Source organism: Quercus suber, unplaced genomic scaffold (assembly GCF_002906115.3).
Source record: "Quercus suber isolate HL8 unplaced genomic scaffold, Cork oak 2.0 scaffold_143, whole genome shotgun sequence".
NCBI lineage: Eukaryota > Viridiplantae > Streptophyta > Magnoliopsida > Fagales > Fagaceae > Quercus > Quercus suber.
This window is the reverse complement of record NW_027069604.1, coordinates 1,253,377-1,268,600: the sequence shown is the minus strand read 5'-3', so window position 1 is coordinate 1,268,600 and position 15,224 is coordinate 1,253,377. Positions and strand designations below refer to the sequence as shown.

The window sequence follows — 15,224 nt, the reverse complement described above, 5'->3', positions numbered from 1 at the left end:
TACATGTTTTGATTTCGAAAATACAAGAAAATTATTTTATCTTTATATTCCAAAAACAAATTTTTGAAAATAGAAAACAAAAACTGTTGTCAAACATAACTTAAGAGGTTGGGTAGTTTTTTGCGATGGTGTCAATTTCAACATGTTCAACGAAATGGGAATCGATTAGCTCATAGTCTTGCTAGGGAAGCAGCTTTAGCTGTAGATACTAATGTTTGGGTAGAGGATTTACTTAGTAATTTGGATGACGTATTCCAATCGAATTTGTCTTAGTTTTGTTAGTTTTTTTTTTTTTTCCTTAATAAAATTTCGCTTACTTTTTGCTAAAAAAAAAAAAAAAAGAGTAGTAAAATATATTCTCAAATTATTTAACTAACCAAAATAAAAACTCAACTCTTCTCTTTCTAATTTTGTTATCTATATATTTTCCACGCACATACATCAGTTTCAATTAAAATTCTTTTATTATTGACATTCACATACCCCAAAATCGACCGCCACCAATCACAACCGCACGTACTCAGCTCAGCGGCCCCAAATACACACCCACCCAACAAAGCCCACAAAAAAACTCAGAACTCACAAACCCCAGCCACCAAAATGCCGCCGCGGCCTTAACCCACAAACCCCAGTCACCAAAACGCCGCCGCCGCCGCCTCCGCAACCCACAAAATCCTGCCATCACCGCCTCAACTCTCTCTCTTCGCTTCACCAAAATTCGATAACTGCAAAAACAAATAATAAGAGATAATGTCGGTGCTGATAGTGACGAGCTTAGGGGACATAGTGGTGGATTTGCACGCAGACAAGTGCCCCTTGACCTCCAAAAACTTCTTGAAGCTTTGCAAGTAAGTCTTCATATACATTAACTGATAAAATTAGCTTGAGAATTTATTTATTTTATGGGTTGCGATAAAACAAACGTGTATCCTCTTCAGAAACTGATTATAAAAACGTCTCGTAATTTTTGTTTTTATAAATTATCATTACATGGTTGATTCAGGATCAAGTATTACAATGGGTGTCTATTTCACACGGTTCAGAAGGACTTCACTGCACAAACCGGTGACCCCACCGGTACCGGTTCCGGCGGCGATTCAATCTACAAGTAAGAACATCTGCCTAAGCAAGCTGACTAGAAATTTATGAGTCCGTTTAGTTAGGCGTTTCGCGGAGATTAAAAAAGCGTTTTTTTAAAAACCCAATACTCTGTTTTGCAGCTACAACTCCTTGTAGCTTTTTTTCTTTTTACAAACGCACACTTCAAACTCAAAACACAGTTTTCCAACAATTTATACAAACGCACCCTATATAGCATTTCTCCACACACATATATGTATGTATATGTATATCATATTTGCTAAAAACAATTTAATTTTAAACCCTATAGTTTAGGGGTGTTTATTTAAAAGTAACGAATCAAACCTCGAGGTTTTAAAAAAGTGACAAGCAATTAAACCTTAGCACATTTGAGTGGATAAGCATTGTGTTTGGGGTTTGATATAGGCTGAGCGATTAGTTCGTTACATTTTGAAACCTTAGGGTTAGTTTGTATTTTAGAAATTTTAGGGGATTTAATTTGTTACACCTTTTATATGTTAGAATCATGGGTAAATGATTAATTTTACCATTTCTTAACATCTTACGCTTTTGGGACAATTGTTAATTTATCATGGTATTAGAGCAGGTGTTCTTGAGTTTTCAAACCCTGTCTCCACATTACTTCCCGTTTAATAAGTTAAAAATCTCACGTGTTGGGCACCCGTTTATTAAACGGGAGTATGACCCACATGTGAGGGAGTGTTAGAATTATGGTGAAATGATTAAATTCACTATTTCCTAGTAACTTAAGCTTTTGAGACAATTGATTTGCATACCTTCAGTTGCTTAGTTGCTTGGTATCTGCTATTATAAGTAACTTTAGTTCTTACATAACAAGGCAGAACATACTTATTCCCTTCTACATTCTACTTTCAGATTTCTTTATGGTGATCAAGCTCGCTTTTTCAATGATGAGATTCATCATGATTTAAAGCATTCTAAGACAGGCACTGTTGCCATGGCCAGTGCTGGAGAGAATCTTAATGCTTCTCAGGTATTAGAGTGTCTTTCTTGCTTAATGGGACCGAGAATTATTTTGCTTTATATAGCTTTATGAAGATGAAGAAGCATTCAGTGTTTTTTCTGCATCTTATTGGGAAATACAGTTTACTTGGTTTTAATCCTAGCCTATTTATTTACTCTTGAAATTGCTTTTGTTTTCAGTTCTATTTCACACTGCGTGATGATCTCGACTATCTAGATGAGAAGCACACTGTGAGTCTTCTGTCCCCAGTGACCTGTTGGTTACTATATCTCGAATTAATAAATTGCTGCTTTCTCAAAGTAATAAAGAATTGTTGACTTTTATGATATTTTTTGTCTGCTCGTCTACTTTTGTGATGTTGTGTGCTTGTTTAATTCCATTGATTTAATAAAAAATGTGGACATACTTCTGATGCTGAGAAAACCATTGCAAAATTAATTTTTTTTTAATTTTTTTTAATTTCTTATTTATTTTTTTAATTCGATCTTGTTGATTAAGAGAGGCCATTTATTCTGCATTTTCCTTTGGATGTCATGGATGCAATGTTGACTGGACGGTTCTTGTGTGTTTGATATTTGAATGTGGGGCTGCTTCTGTAATCTTGTGGGAGTCCTAATTGTGTTGCTCATTTCTGGTAAATTTGTACATGTATACAATATATATAAACTACATTAATGAAAGTTATTTTGTTTTTTGTAAGAGTTTTGAATGGAACTTATTGGTTTTGTATTGATTAAATGGTACTCCTTGATGAGAAATTAAAAAGATTCTTTCAATTTAGATGATAGACTTGTTACCCAATCATATCCATATAAGCTAGTTACTCTTTTTTTTTTTTTTTTTTTTTTTGGGTTTGATATAGGCTGAGCGATTAGTTCGTTACATTTTGAAACCTTAGGGTTAGTTTGTATTTTAGAAATTTTAGGGGATTTAATTTGTTACACCTTTTATATGTTAGAATCATGGGTAAATGATTAATTTTACCATTTCTTAACATCTTACGTTTTTGGGACAATTGTTAATTTATCATGGTATTAGAGCAGGTGTTCTTGAGTTTTCAAACCCTGTCTCCACATTACTTCCCGTTTAATAAGTTAAAAATCCCACGTGTTGGGCACCGGTTTATTAAACGGGAGTATGGACCCACATGTGAGGGAGTGTTATAATTATGGTGAAATGATTAAATTCACTATTTCCTAGTAACTTAAGCTTTTGAGACAATTGATTTGCATACCTTCAGTTGCTTAGTTGCTTGGTATCTGCTATTATAAGTAACTTTAGTTCTTACATAACAAGGCAGAACATACTTATTCCCTTCTGCATTCTACTTTCAGATTTCTTTATGGTGATCAAGCTCGCTTTTTCAATGATGAGATTCATCATGATTTAAAGCACTCTAAGACAGGCACTGTTGCCATGGCCAGTGCTGGAGAGAATCTTAATGCTTCTCAGGTATTAGAGTGTCTTTCTTGCTTAATGGGACCGAGAATTATTTTGCTTTATATAGCTTTATGAAGATGAAGAAGCATTCAGTGTTTTTTCTGCATCTTATTGGGAAATACAGTTTACTTGGTTTTAATCCTAGCCTATTTATTTACTCTTGAAATTGCTTTTGTTTTCAGTTCTATTTCACACTGCGTGATGATCTCGACTATCTAGATGAGAAGCACACTGTGAGTCTTCTGTCCCCAGTGACCTGTTGGTTACTATATCTCGAATTAATAAATTGCTGCTTTCTCAAAGTAATAAAGAATTGTTGACTTTTATGATATTTTTTGTCTGCTCGTCTACTTTTGTGATGTTGTGTGCTTGTTTAATTCCATTGATTTAATAAAAAATGTGGACATACTTCTGATGCTGAGAAAACCATTGCAAAATTAATTTTTTTAAAATTTTTTTTAATTTCTTATTTATTTTTTTAATTCGATCTTGTTGATTAAGAGAGGCCATTTATTCTGCATTTTCCTTTGGATGTCATGGATGCAATGTTGACTGGACGGTTCTTGTGTGTTTGATATTTGAATGTGGGGCTGCTTCTGTAATCTTGTGGGAGTCCTAATTGTGTTGCTCATTTCTGGTAAATTTGTACATGTATACAATATATATAAACTACATTATGCTGGTCTGGAATGAAAGTTATTTTGTTTTTTGTAAGAGTTTTGAATGGAACTTATTGGTTTTGTATTGATTAAATGGTACTCCTTGATGAGAAATTAAAAAGATTCTTTCAATTTAGATGATAGACTTGTTACCCAATCATATCCATATAAGCTAGTTACTCTTTTTTTTGGGATTGGTAATCCACATAGGCTGATCACTGTAGTACAATGGCCGTTGTGCCTAATATATATCATTTTGATGGCTCATCAATATGGAGACCAATATGTAATACTGTTTTTAGAGCTTGATTTTTTGCGTACTTTTTCATGGAATGAGTGTCACTCTTTATCAGCATTTAGACATAAAAACATTTTGCTTATCTGTCCCTTCCTTCTGTAAAGTCATTATGGTATGCACCATCCAATTGGTGTTTTAAGGGCTCTTTGTGGTTCTAAATTGCAGCCTTAAATTGAGTGATTAAGCTTAATTGAAACTTGTCATGCATCAGTTTCCCTTGATGGTTGTCCAACAAAAGTGTTAGGTTCTTGCTTTAACATGTGTGGGATGCTTGATTTATCAACAAAAAGAAAAAAAAAAAGTGTGGGATGCTTGACCTTCTGACAAGCTGTTTGCATGGAAGGACATGAGGGAGGTTCTGTTTTGTATTACACTTTTACATTTGAGGGGCAGATTTGGGGCATGATAACTGAATTTGCTTCCCTGGGGGAGTGGGGATGTTAGTCAATTTGACAACCACCGCTTTGAAGAATGAAGAACTGGTTTGTTACGACTGGGGACCAAACCTTTTTCTAGGAAATATTGAGTGTGCTGTATAAGGCTGTGGAGAGTGAACTCCCCTTCTAGATAAAAATGTTTCAATTTCCATATGTGAGGAGAGTTTATTGGTGCATAATCTATCTGAATAGTGTTTTTGGGTCATTGCAGGTTTTTGGGGAGATTGCAGAAGGGCTTGATACATTGACGAGGATAAATGAAGCTTATGTGGATGAGAAGGGCCGACCATTTAAGAATATTCGGTTGATTCTTCTTTCTCTCTTTATATATTATTTTGTTGATGTAGTGACAATGTATTATGCTTTTGAAATTAAATTTTCTTGACTTTCTATTGATACCAAAATTTATTGCATTTTCATTTATTGAACAGAATCAAACACACATACATACTGGATGATCCTTTTGATGATCCTCCCCAGATAGCTGACTTGATTCCTGATGTTTCGCCAGAAGGAAAACCAAAAGATGAGGTAATGACCAGACTACAGATATTAATAAATCATAATTGGGGGAGAGATGAAGTTAATTAGAAAGGAGTCATAAGGAAATCTTAGTCATTTTAATGTTTGTCAGAAACTTAATAGAATCATATGCTTATCAAATGCTTCAAAACCAAGTTGGAGTGCTTTCATCTTGATGTCATGGTCATTGCCTAGGGAAACAAACTAGGAATTCTGAAAATTCTAATTTGGCATATATTTCGTTGTTAGTTTTAATGTCCAAAATGATGTAAATAAATTAATTGTACTTGGTGCAGTGCAATAAAAAGGCGAATAGATGACTGGGTCAACTTGGTTAATTCAATTTTTTTGTTAGCTCTCTGAGCATATGGTGGCTTCTTGGCAAGCATCTTTGTTTGAAAGTTATGACTTACATGTCAATCAATGTTGTAACTAGGTTGATGATAATGTGCGGCTTGAGGATGACTGGGTGCCCATGGATGAGCAGTTAGATGCTTCAGAGCTTGAGGAGGTTCTCCGCACAAAGGAAGCACATTCCAGAGCAGTTGTACTTGAAAGTGTGAGTATTGGGTACATTTATATTGGTATCAGTATTCATTAGCCTAAATTTCCAATTTTAATAAACTATGTCGTCGTTTTAATTTTATTTATTTGTTTTCTTTTTTTCTTTGCCTGATTTGCATACAGATCGGAGATATTCCTGATGCTGAAATAAAGCCTCCTGATAATGTGCTATTTGTTTGTAAACTGAATCCAGTTACTGAAGTGAGTGCTTGTTTTGTCATAGTGATAGGGAATGTCTTTCCTTTCTTTTATTAGGAAGCTGCTACTCTAGAATGCAATAACGATCTGAATTCTGATATACTTATTGAACCCTTTGTTAGTCAGTCATGTTAAGGTTGTATTTAATATTTACTTGTTTTTACTGCAGGATGAGGACTTGCATACCATCTTTTCACGTTTTGGAACTGTATTATCGTAAGTAATGATAGAACTTTCTTGTGGTATTATTTAATTATTCTGGGGCTTGTTAGTTTGTAGTTTGCAAGAGACATTTCTTATCATAAGTAAATGCTGGTGACAGGGCTGAAATAATTCGTGACTTTAAGACAGGAGACAGTTTATGCTATGCTTTCATAGGTGAGTGGCTTTTTTGCCATTTTATGCTACGATACCTCTTAAGTCTTTTTGTTTGTGCATGAGAAAGTAAAGTTTCATTCAATGTTTTTGAATCCAATTCCGTACCGGGCAGTACCGTACTGGTGCATAAACCGGTACATAAAACCCTCTGTTCTGTTTTAACTCAAATATTAAGCTATACCTGGGTGTTCTGGTCATTTTGGCCTATTTTGGATGAAAACTCCATTTTGGCTCGGAATAGAATTTGGTTTAAATTGTAATTCTTTTTAAACTTTGTGATTTTGGTAATTTTTCCTCCCCCAAATCAGACTTAATCGTGTAAATTTTCATTTTTAAATTGGCTATTTCTAAAAATTTTATTTTATGAGGAGTATTTATATTTACAAATATAAAATATTTATAGTGGTAATCCTGAAACAGTACATTGGTACGCACTAGTACAGAAATATTCATTTCCGTTCCAGTGGCCAATCTGAAATGACCACTGATGTGGTATTCAGAACTTTGGTTTCAGCACCTATTCCCCCCTCCTTTTCTGGTTTTCCTCTCATGCGGAATTCAGAACATTTTCATTGACTTCCACATACAGATTGCAAAGACAACTGGACTAACAAATAGACTTTAATTTCCAGTTCTTTTATTATAAACAACAACAAAAAATTATTATTGTATTATTACCATGTAACTTAATATGTGATAAACTGTTACAGAAAATTCTTCTGGTTTTTTATGTAGTGCCTTATCTTTAGCTTGGAGAAAGGAGGGATCTATTGAGGTTGATGGCTATCCCTAAGTTTTTACTTGGACATTATTATTATGCCAATATGATGCCAATGAGCTCTAGCTCAAATGCAACCTCTTTCCCTTATAAGAGCAAGGTGGAGGGTGAGGACAAACTTATCAATAGAGAGAAATTACTGAACTAAGATGACCTGCGATCCTTGCTTCTAACCAACCACAAATAGAACAAAATAAGGAAGGGAAGGAACAGCTGAGAACAGCATTCAAGATTGTTTATCTTTATAGTCTCAAAAATATTTTTCCACTAAATAAAGGAATTTATAATTTAGCATGGATATCAAGATTTATCCTTCTCTTTTGTAGCATTAATTTTTGGTTCTTTCTACCCTGCTCTATTTGTGGCCAAGTGATTTGCATACCTTTAGTTGCCTAATTAAGAGTCTATTCCTATCTGTTATAGAATCAAGTTTCTGATGACATATTTTGATTGTTATCAATTTTCTTTTCCCACTTCAGAGTTTGAGACGAATGATGCATGTGAACAAGCTTATTTTAAGGTATGTTGGACTGAAATGATGTCTCTCTCTCAAATATTGCATATATATTTTTCTTATCTGCCTGCATATCTAATGTCCCTTGATCAAGTACTAACTACATGCATCTAGTGCTTAAGCTGGTAAGATTCTGTTCTTGTTAAGGTTTACCAAGATTGCACATTGTAACAATTTCTCTTGAAAATATAATTTTTTGGGGAGAATCTTTGGTTCATGTGAAATATTGGACTGTACTTTTTTGCCCCTACTTCAATGTTTCCCCCCCCCTCTCTTTTTGTTCATATACACGTATGTATTGCTTCAGCATTTGATGTGTATAAACAATAGAAAAAAAATATAGGTATATAGAATAAATAATTGGGTAAAGGTTAAAGCTAACACTTTTTCCATATGAGTGGGGATCATTTATCCCACTGTCCAGGTGTGAATTGTACCTTAACTCCTTAAGTTACTCTAAAAACTATGCGAGGAGAGAGGATTTTCTAGACAATAATAATAACATGAATCCCCTAGACAGAACGTCGTTTCATATTCAGAACTGAGCACTCTCTTTCACTCTGTCTGTGTCTCTGTAAAGGAAAGTAGGAGAAATTCCTAGACTTAATAATAATGAATATCTAATGACGTAGGACAAAGGTGAATGAAACCAAATCAGATTTGAAAGTTCTAGACTGCTAGGATTTTAAAGAACTAGGATTAGGGTTTGGTGGGGAAAAGCTGGAGAATAGTAAGCTATATAGGGTTTCTAACGGTGAAAAAGGAATAATAGGGAGGTGTCTGTGGAGGATTTGTTGGTGAGGCAGAGTGTTGGGGGAGTTGGGATGTGAGATTCTAATGGGAATGGAAAGCTTTCAGCTGAAGAGTGTCTGATCAAGATGCGAAGAAAGTGTGCATGCATACTGAATGGATTTTGATTATCACTCTTATGAAACGTCTGGCTCTTTGATTGACTCTGTTGATGCCCTTAACTTTAAGATTTGGTCTTTAATTCTTTACTCTCTCTTTCTTGCATATGCCTTTTTGGATACTCTGTACATGAGTGGTGCCCTCCATCTGGCATTTTCTAATATATCATTTTTACTCGTTTAAAGACTACTTTTGAGGTGCCTGACATCTCTTCTGCTTCTATCCTTGTCTAAATAATTACTTGAGTGACATCCTGAACTTGAAATTAGAAGGATTCTAAAGGAAAAAAAATAGGTCCTCATGTTGCTACATTGCTACCCTTTTAATTGTCTTCTGAAGTCTGTAGGCATAAACTATTTGTGATGTGGTGGAGTGTCCTTTGCCACATGCATTTTGAAAGGCACAAAAAACACGGAGATAGTGTGCTTTAACCTAATGGACGTCAACAAGCTGGCTGCAAATAGAAATGATAAACTTTGTACTTTTGATTCAGAATAATCCAATTACTCTATCGAATAAATGAGTAAATAGTTTATAATTTAAAGTAATTTTTTTTTATAAAAGTCTTATAGCTGCTTTGTTTTAGCAAAATATCGTTCATTTATATTATTTCTAATGACAGATGGATAATGCTCTGATCGATGACCGAAGGATACATGTTGATTTTAGTCAAAGTGTTTCAAAACTGTGGTCCCAGTACAGACGTAAAGATAATAAAACAGGTAAAGGTAAAAATTGCAATGTCATATTTACTTGTTTTATATAATTTTTCCGCTCATTCATGTACATTTCCGTGCATTGCATGATGAGATTCTGCTCTTCCTTTCCTTTTATCACCGACGTTAAGATTGACTCTCTCTCCTTGTTCGTTTCACTTGAAGAGCACTAAATGAAGAGCATTTGATCCTTTCTTTTAGTAGTATTTTCCATACCTTTCCTGTTGGAAATTTACTAGCTGTTCATTACCTATGATTCTCTGTCTGTTTGGTTTTGGTTTTCTTTGATGATAAATCAACACTATTTTGCAACACAAGACTAAAATAGGAAATCTGGGCATCATGCAACGTTAGCTTCTTAGAAACCAAAGTCTACACTCTGCCAAAATCTTGACTTGTTCACTATGCTGCATGGTAAGTTGCACTGATTTTGGCTGTCATAGCTGTGGAGACAAATTCCAAAGACCTATGATATTAGGGGGTACTGGGGGGTGAATCGTTGTTGATCATTTTTTGCCGGCAAAAGTTACAAAAGCTGGATGCATATTGCCTAGAAGTTTCACTCCTGAAAATGAAGGCCTTGTGGGCTAACCAATAGTTATTGAGACAGGAATTTTGATGATCCACACTTCACTTCATTCATACACACTTCATTGCAATTGGTACTTAAATCGTTTTAAAGGGTCCAGGCATTTAATGTTGGACGAATAAAGTTCAATATTGCTTGGTTTTGGTGTGCTAGAAACACCCTATCATCTGGATTTGGTTTGACTCCATGATTTCTAGATGTTCATAAAAAAAAAAAAATAAATAAAAAATAAAATAAAATCAAACAAATTACTTGTCACATACCTTGATATTAAATTCTATTAATGGAAATCATTATATAGTCATTCATGTGGTAGTAGTTGGAACACAACCAAAGTTGAGTCTATTTCTTTATCAACCCTTCTCACATGTAATTTAATTCATTCAAGGATTGTTTCTTGAATGTGGAACTCATTTGAAAACTTAGAAGTTTCTAAATTCCTCTGAAATTAATCTGTCCATATTTCTACTTGGCTTTGAAAGGAGGATGCTTCAAATGTGGTGCTCTCGATCACGTTGCCAAGGACTGCACTGGTGGCTCAGCCATCAAACAGAACTATATTTTAAAGGATGATAACCGACAGCGAGGTGGTGAGAACAATTCTAGGTTTGTACTCTTGAGTGTGATTGTGGGTCTCTCTGTCTTTGTGTGATTCTCTCGCACTCTCTCTCATACTATTAATTGTTGTAGGTTTGAAATGGTATTTGATGGAGACACCCCTAAAAGTCCAAAACGAGAAAAACGACATCGAGGCCATGAGCCACATGACCGAGGTGAGAAAGAAAAGACATCTAGGCAGAGTTCTGAAGACCTAAGGCATAGGGACCGAGAAAATGAAGACCAGAGTGACAGGCACAAGCCGACTGACAGAAGTAGAAGATACAGAGAGGATGAGATGCGTCATGATGGTAAAACAAGTCAATCCCGTGGAAGTGGAAGAGATCGGGATTATGTCGAAGAGAGAAGGGATGGAGAAAAGCATAAACAAAGAGATCTAAATGATAACAAGAGAGATGAGCGGGATTATGTTGAAGAGAGAAGGGATAGAGAAAAGTATAAACGAAGAGGTCTAAATGATAACAACAGAGATGAGCAGGATTATAGAAAGAGAACTCCAGATACTGATAGGCATGCAGAAAAGGGGGATGATGGAGATTATAAGAAGAGAAGTAAAGATAATTCTAGCCATGCAGGAAGGAGGGATGACAGAGAGTATAGGAAGAGAGGTGCAGATAATGATAACTATATTGAAAGGAGCAATGGTGGAGATTATAGAAAGAAAAGTGCAGATGATGATCGCCGTGGGGAAAGGAGGGATGACAGGGATTATAGGAAGAGAAATGTGGACAGTGACCGGCGAGACACAAGGGATGAGACAAGTCAGAGAAAAAGAAGTGCAGACGTTGATAGCTTTAAAGGCAGGCGGGAAGAGCGAGAACATGGTGATAGGTATAAAGACAGGAGGGACGATGATCATGATAGAAGGCGCCAAGGTGACAGGAGATGAAGTCTTGAATGGTGTGTGGTTATGACCAGAAGAGATTGCATTAAACTTGGTCTTGTTTTATCGTTGCTATGTAATTAAGTATGAAACTAAACGTTGGAATTAATGTAGTGTTTAAAACTATTAGTTCTATCATGAATTACGCAATTTTTAAAAAATCATCCAAATGTAAAACTGTTAAGCAAATAGAATTTGTTATAGGTTCAAAAAATTTGTTTATTCTATTTTCCAGCTTTGTTTTAGGGGTGTCTAGCACTTCCAGGCCTGTTGCATAAATGAATGCTGTTTATCGTATATGGAAATTTTCCTTTATGGGAGGCACCACCATTGTACGTTATGGACCTATGGTTCTCTATTAGCTCCTTGTAATCTTGAAGTAGGTAGAAGGAAATTACAAATGAAGAAGCATCACTACTCTCCTATTCTGCAAACTCATGCCAAACTCTTCTATGCATAGCCTACATATGTTTGTCAGTTCCTTTTTTGGTTAAGTAACGGATTATTTATTTATGCATTTTGGGATGAATAAACAATTTTATTGACAAGAAACAAAACAGGACCTGGGCCCTTAACCTTTCCTTCAGATCTCAGCCCCTGGGCAGGAAGATCTGAGATGCTAATATGCCCAAAATTATTACAAAAGAAAAAGCTTCTTGGACTAGATTTTGAGGAGCACAAACACAATTTACATTATTTGGAGCTTCTCTCCTATTCTGCAAACTCATGCCAAACTCTTCTATGCATAGCCTACATATGTTTGTCAGTTCCTTTTTTGGTTAAGTAACGGATTATTTATTTATGCATTTTGGGATGAATAAACAATTTTATTGACAAGAAACAAAACAGGACCTGGGCCCTTAACCTTTCCTTCAGATCTCAGCCCCTGGGCAGGAAGATCTGAGATGCTAATATGCCCAAAATTATTACAAAAGAAAAAGCTTCTTGGACTAGATTTTGAGGAGCACAAACACAATTTACATTATTTGGAGCTGCAAAGAAGTGTTCCAAAAACACATTATTTTGCAAAATTGGCTACACTGAGTATGAGATGCTCAAGAGTTTTTGAGGGGATTCAAAACATTAGCAGCTTTATAATCCAAAACAATGTCGGGATATTTCAGCTGTAAAGTACACTTAACAGTGAGCAAAGTTGCAGTGGCTTCTCTCCCAAGGGCATCACCTACCTGAATATGGCTCGTCCAAGCATTCGAGAAGCACACATGAAAACCAGGTGAAGAGCTAAATATTTCCCAAGGAAAAAACACAGAATATGTGTGTGTGTGTGTGTGTGTAAATATATAAATAAAGCAAATTTTGATTGAGCAACAGGAAAATATAACTTTAAGATAAGTTGCCTGTGTTGTGTGCTTTATGGAGAATACCTTTTTCTATTCTTAATATTAGATGCTATGCTTAGTTGGTTGCAGTCATTTTCTGCTTGTTGAACTAATTGTAATATAGTTTTTCAAATAAGAGGAACTATGTCTCTTCTTAGAGATCTCTCTTGAATATAAATTGTTCATAATACCCTCAAAAATTGTGAAAGATGCATATAATTTATTCTCAACTCCTAAGATTTGTAAAATATGCGTACAATCAGGTCCAAGAGGAGGGTTGAGCCCAGTAAAATATTTGGTTTCGACCCTCGATACTTTTGACCAACATCAACCCAAAATTAATTCACAAAAAAACTTATTTAATTTATATAGATAAAAGGGGAAAAAAAACCTTATTTAGAATTTTTTATATAAAAATAGTTTTTATTTTTTATTTATTTTTTTAATTTTTCTTAAAAAAGAAAAGAAAAAATAACTCAATTCAAAATCAAATCAAAAATATAAAAAGGAAAAGAAAAGAATACATGAAATTAGAAAACCCAGAAAGTGTTCAAACCTTTGAGTATCTGACTATTCCCTACGGTGTATGCAGTCCCCCTATCTCACACGCATCAAGTTATTACAGGAAGGAATCCTATATGGGTGGCCCCAAGATAGATGCTTCCAACTCAGAATTTCATAGATATTATGAAGCCTTAGGAACTACTAAACCAACCTCTTAGGGTTGTTTAGTACCTCATTTGTGTTTTTAAAAAAAGAAGGTTATTAAATCAGGGTAAGAGTTAGGTTACGTCCAATATAGCTGGTGATTGGACATGTGTTATTATCCGAATGAGTCCAGTGCAACTGAACACTAGACCCAATCAAATTAAGTCTCTCTCTCATATATGATTTGAATTGATTGACAAACCTCACCGCTACCACCGCTAGCACTACTGACTGAGGACACCAAAACGGGGCAGTGTTCTCAGGAAGGTACATGCACAAATCGTTTTTTTCTTTCTCTTTTTGTGATTTGGAGAACCTTCCTGGGAGCACTGCCAGTTTTAAGATCCAGCAGTGGCCAAGACTTTGCTATAGATTGAAGTGAAGAGAGAGACAGAGAGAGGGGTGAAGGTTGTGTGTCAAACTGTGTCCATCTTTTCTATGTGCTTATGTCCATATATATATATGCACCAAAGAGAGGCCTTTTTATTAACGCGTCTAATCTATAAACGTTCAACCTTATCATTGATTATAAGTAATAACCCATTCGCACACATTGTGTACGCGCAATGAAAAGTAAGCTCAAAGCATATTTAAATTTGGAAAAGGTAACGAAAATTCGAGGAAGCTAGAAAACTTAGCTTAGAAGCAAATTGATACTTGGAAGTTACAAAGGCATTGAAAGCGCAAGCTAGCTAGAAAACATTTCTTTATGTACACAATTTGTTTTTTTACTTGAATTTTCCATATAAACGCCGCAAATTTCGTTTGTTGTGTGATAATGGATAGTATTGATCGTTACAAGGTTGAATAATGCACCGACGTTTGAAACACACATTAAAATGGCCACGTTGCTTGGTCCCATGACAGAAAATTAAGGTGCCGAAAGGAGAAAGATGCGTATTTGCACATGGACACGGGTCTTCTTGTTGGGAATTAGATCTACTCAATGTCTCTTCTCTTCTAAGAAGATGAAAAGAAAAATTTATCGATTCATGGTATCCTAGGTCTGTAAGAATTAAAGACATGCACATGCTAAATACTAGAACACAGGTAATCAATAAATCCATAAGGTTTAGGGACATACTTTCAAGTACCTTGAGCAAACCTGGATAGATTATGAATAACAATAGACACGCACATGCACACTTTATAAAGTTATGTTTTGTATTGGCTTGAAAAACCAGTTTTTTTTTTTTTTTTTTTTAACTATTTAGCTTAATTTTATTACTATTTAACTTATTTTACTATTTATAGGTCTCATTATACATTTTTGTTATTATTCATGAACGTCACTGTACTATTTTAGCTACTTTTTAATTTTATTTATAGTACTTTCAATAAAAAGTTTTTAATTTCAGCTAAATAAACTGTTTCCAAACGAACTCTAAGTGACCGTTTGGATACCACGTTTCACGCGGTATCCAAGTTTGCGTTTTATTTTTTCTTTTCTTTTTTAAAATCCAGCGTCTCTTGCACTGTTCATACACTGTTCATGGGACATGAATAGTGTATTTAGGCAAATGAACAGTAACCCGCGCATGAACAGTAACTTTTTTACTATTTTTTTTTTTTATTTTCAGTTTTCAG

The 15,224-nt window shown here is 34.9% G+C and overlaps 1 protein-coding gene and 1 long non-coding RNA gene across 5 annotated transcripts; one reads left to right on the top strand and one right to left on the bottom strand.

Moving 5' to 3' along the window:
- The first annotated feature begins 432 nt into the window (after positions 1-432).
- Positions 433-11,834, top strand: LOC111999172 (peptidyl-prolyl cis-trans isomerase CYP59). Of its 4 annotated transcripts, none has more exons than XM_024031292.2 (14): positions 433-848; positions 1,004-1,108; positions 1,978-2,095; positions 2,266-2,316; positions 5,132-5,223; positions 5,352-5,451; positions 5,879-6,001; positions 6,130-6,207; positions 6,374-6,420; positions 6,527-6,582; positions 7,840-7,880; positions 9,406-9,511; positions 10,571-10,694; positions 10,779-11,834. In XM_024031292.2, exons 1-14 carry the CDS (start codon positions 751-753, stop codon positions 11,593-11,595), a joined length of 1,956 nt encoding a protein of 651 aa, XP_023887060.1. In that variant the 5' UTR covers positions 433-750; the 3' UTR covers positions 11,596-11,834. The 4 variants fall into 4 exon arrangements, with proteins under 4 accessions (XP_023887060.1, XP_023887061.1, XP_065632946.1 ...); XM_024031293.2 differs by having other exon boundaries at positions 434-848; positions 9,406-9,505; XM_065776874.1 differs by lacking the exons at positions 433-848; positions 1,004-1,108; positions 1,978-2,095; positions 2,266-2,316 and adding exons at positions 3,414-3,538; positions 3,709-3,759 and having other exon boundaries at positions 9,406-9,505.
- Positions 11,835-12,348: 514 nt separating this feature from the next.
- LOC136068949 (uncharacterized) lies at positions 12,349-14,780 on the bottom strand. Its single transcript, XR_010630249.1, has 2 exons — positions 13,486-14,780; positions 12,349-12,776 (listed from the first exon to the last, which is right to left on the bottom strand). It is a non-coding gene; the product is annotated as an uncharacterized LOC136068949 (long non-coding RNA).
- Positions 14,781-15,224: the final 444 nt, after the last annotated feature.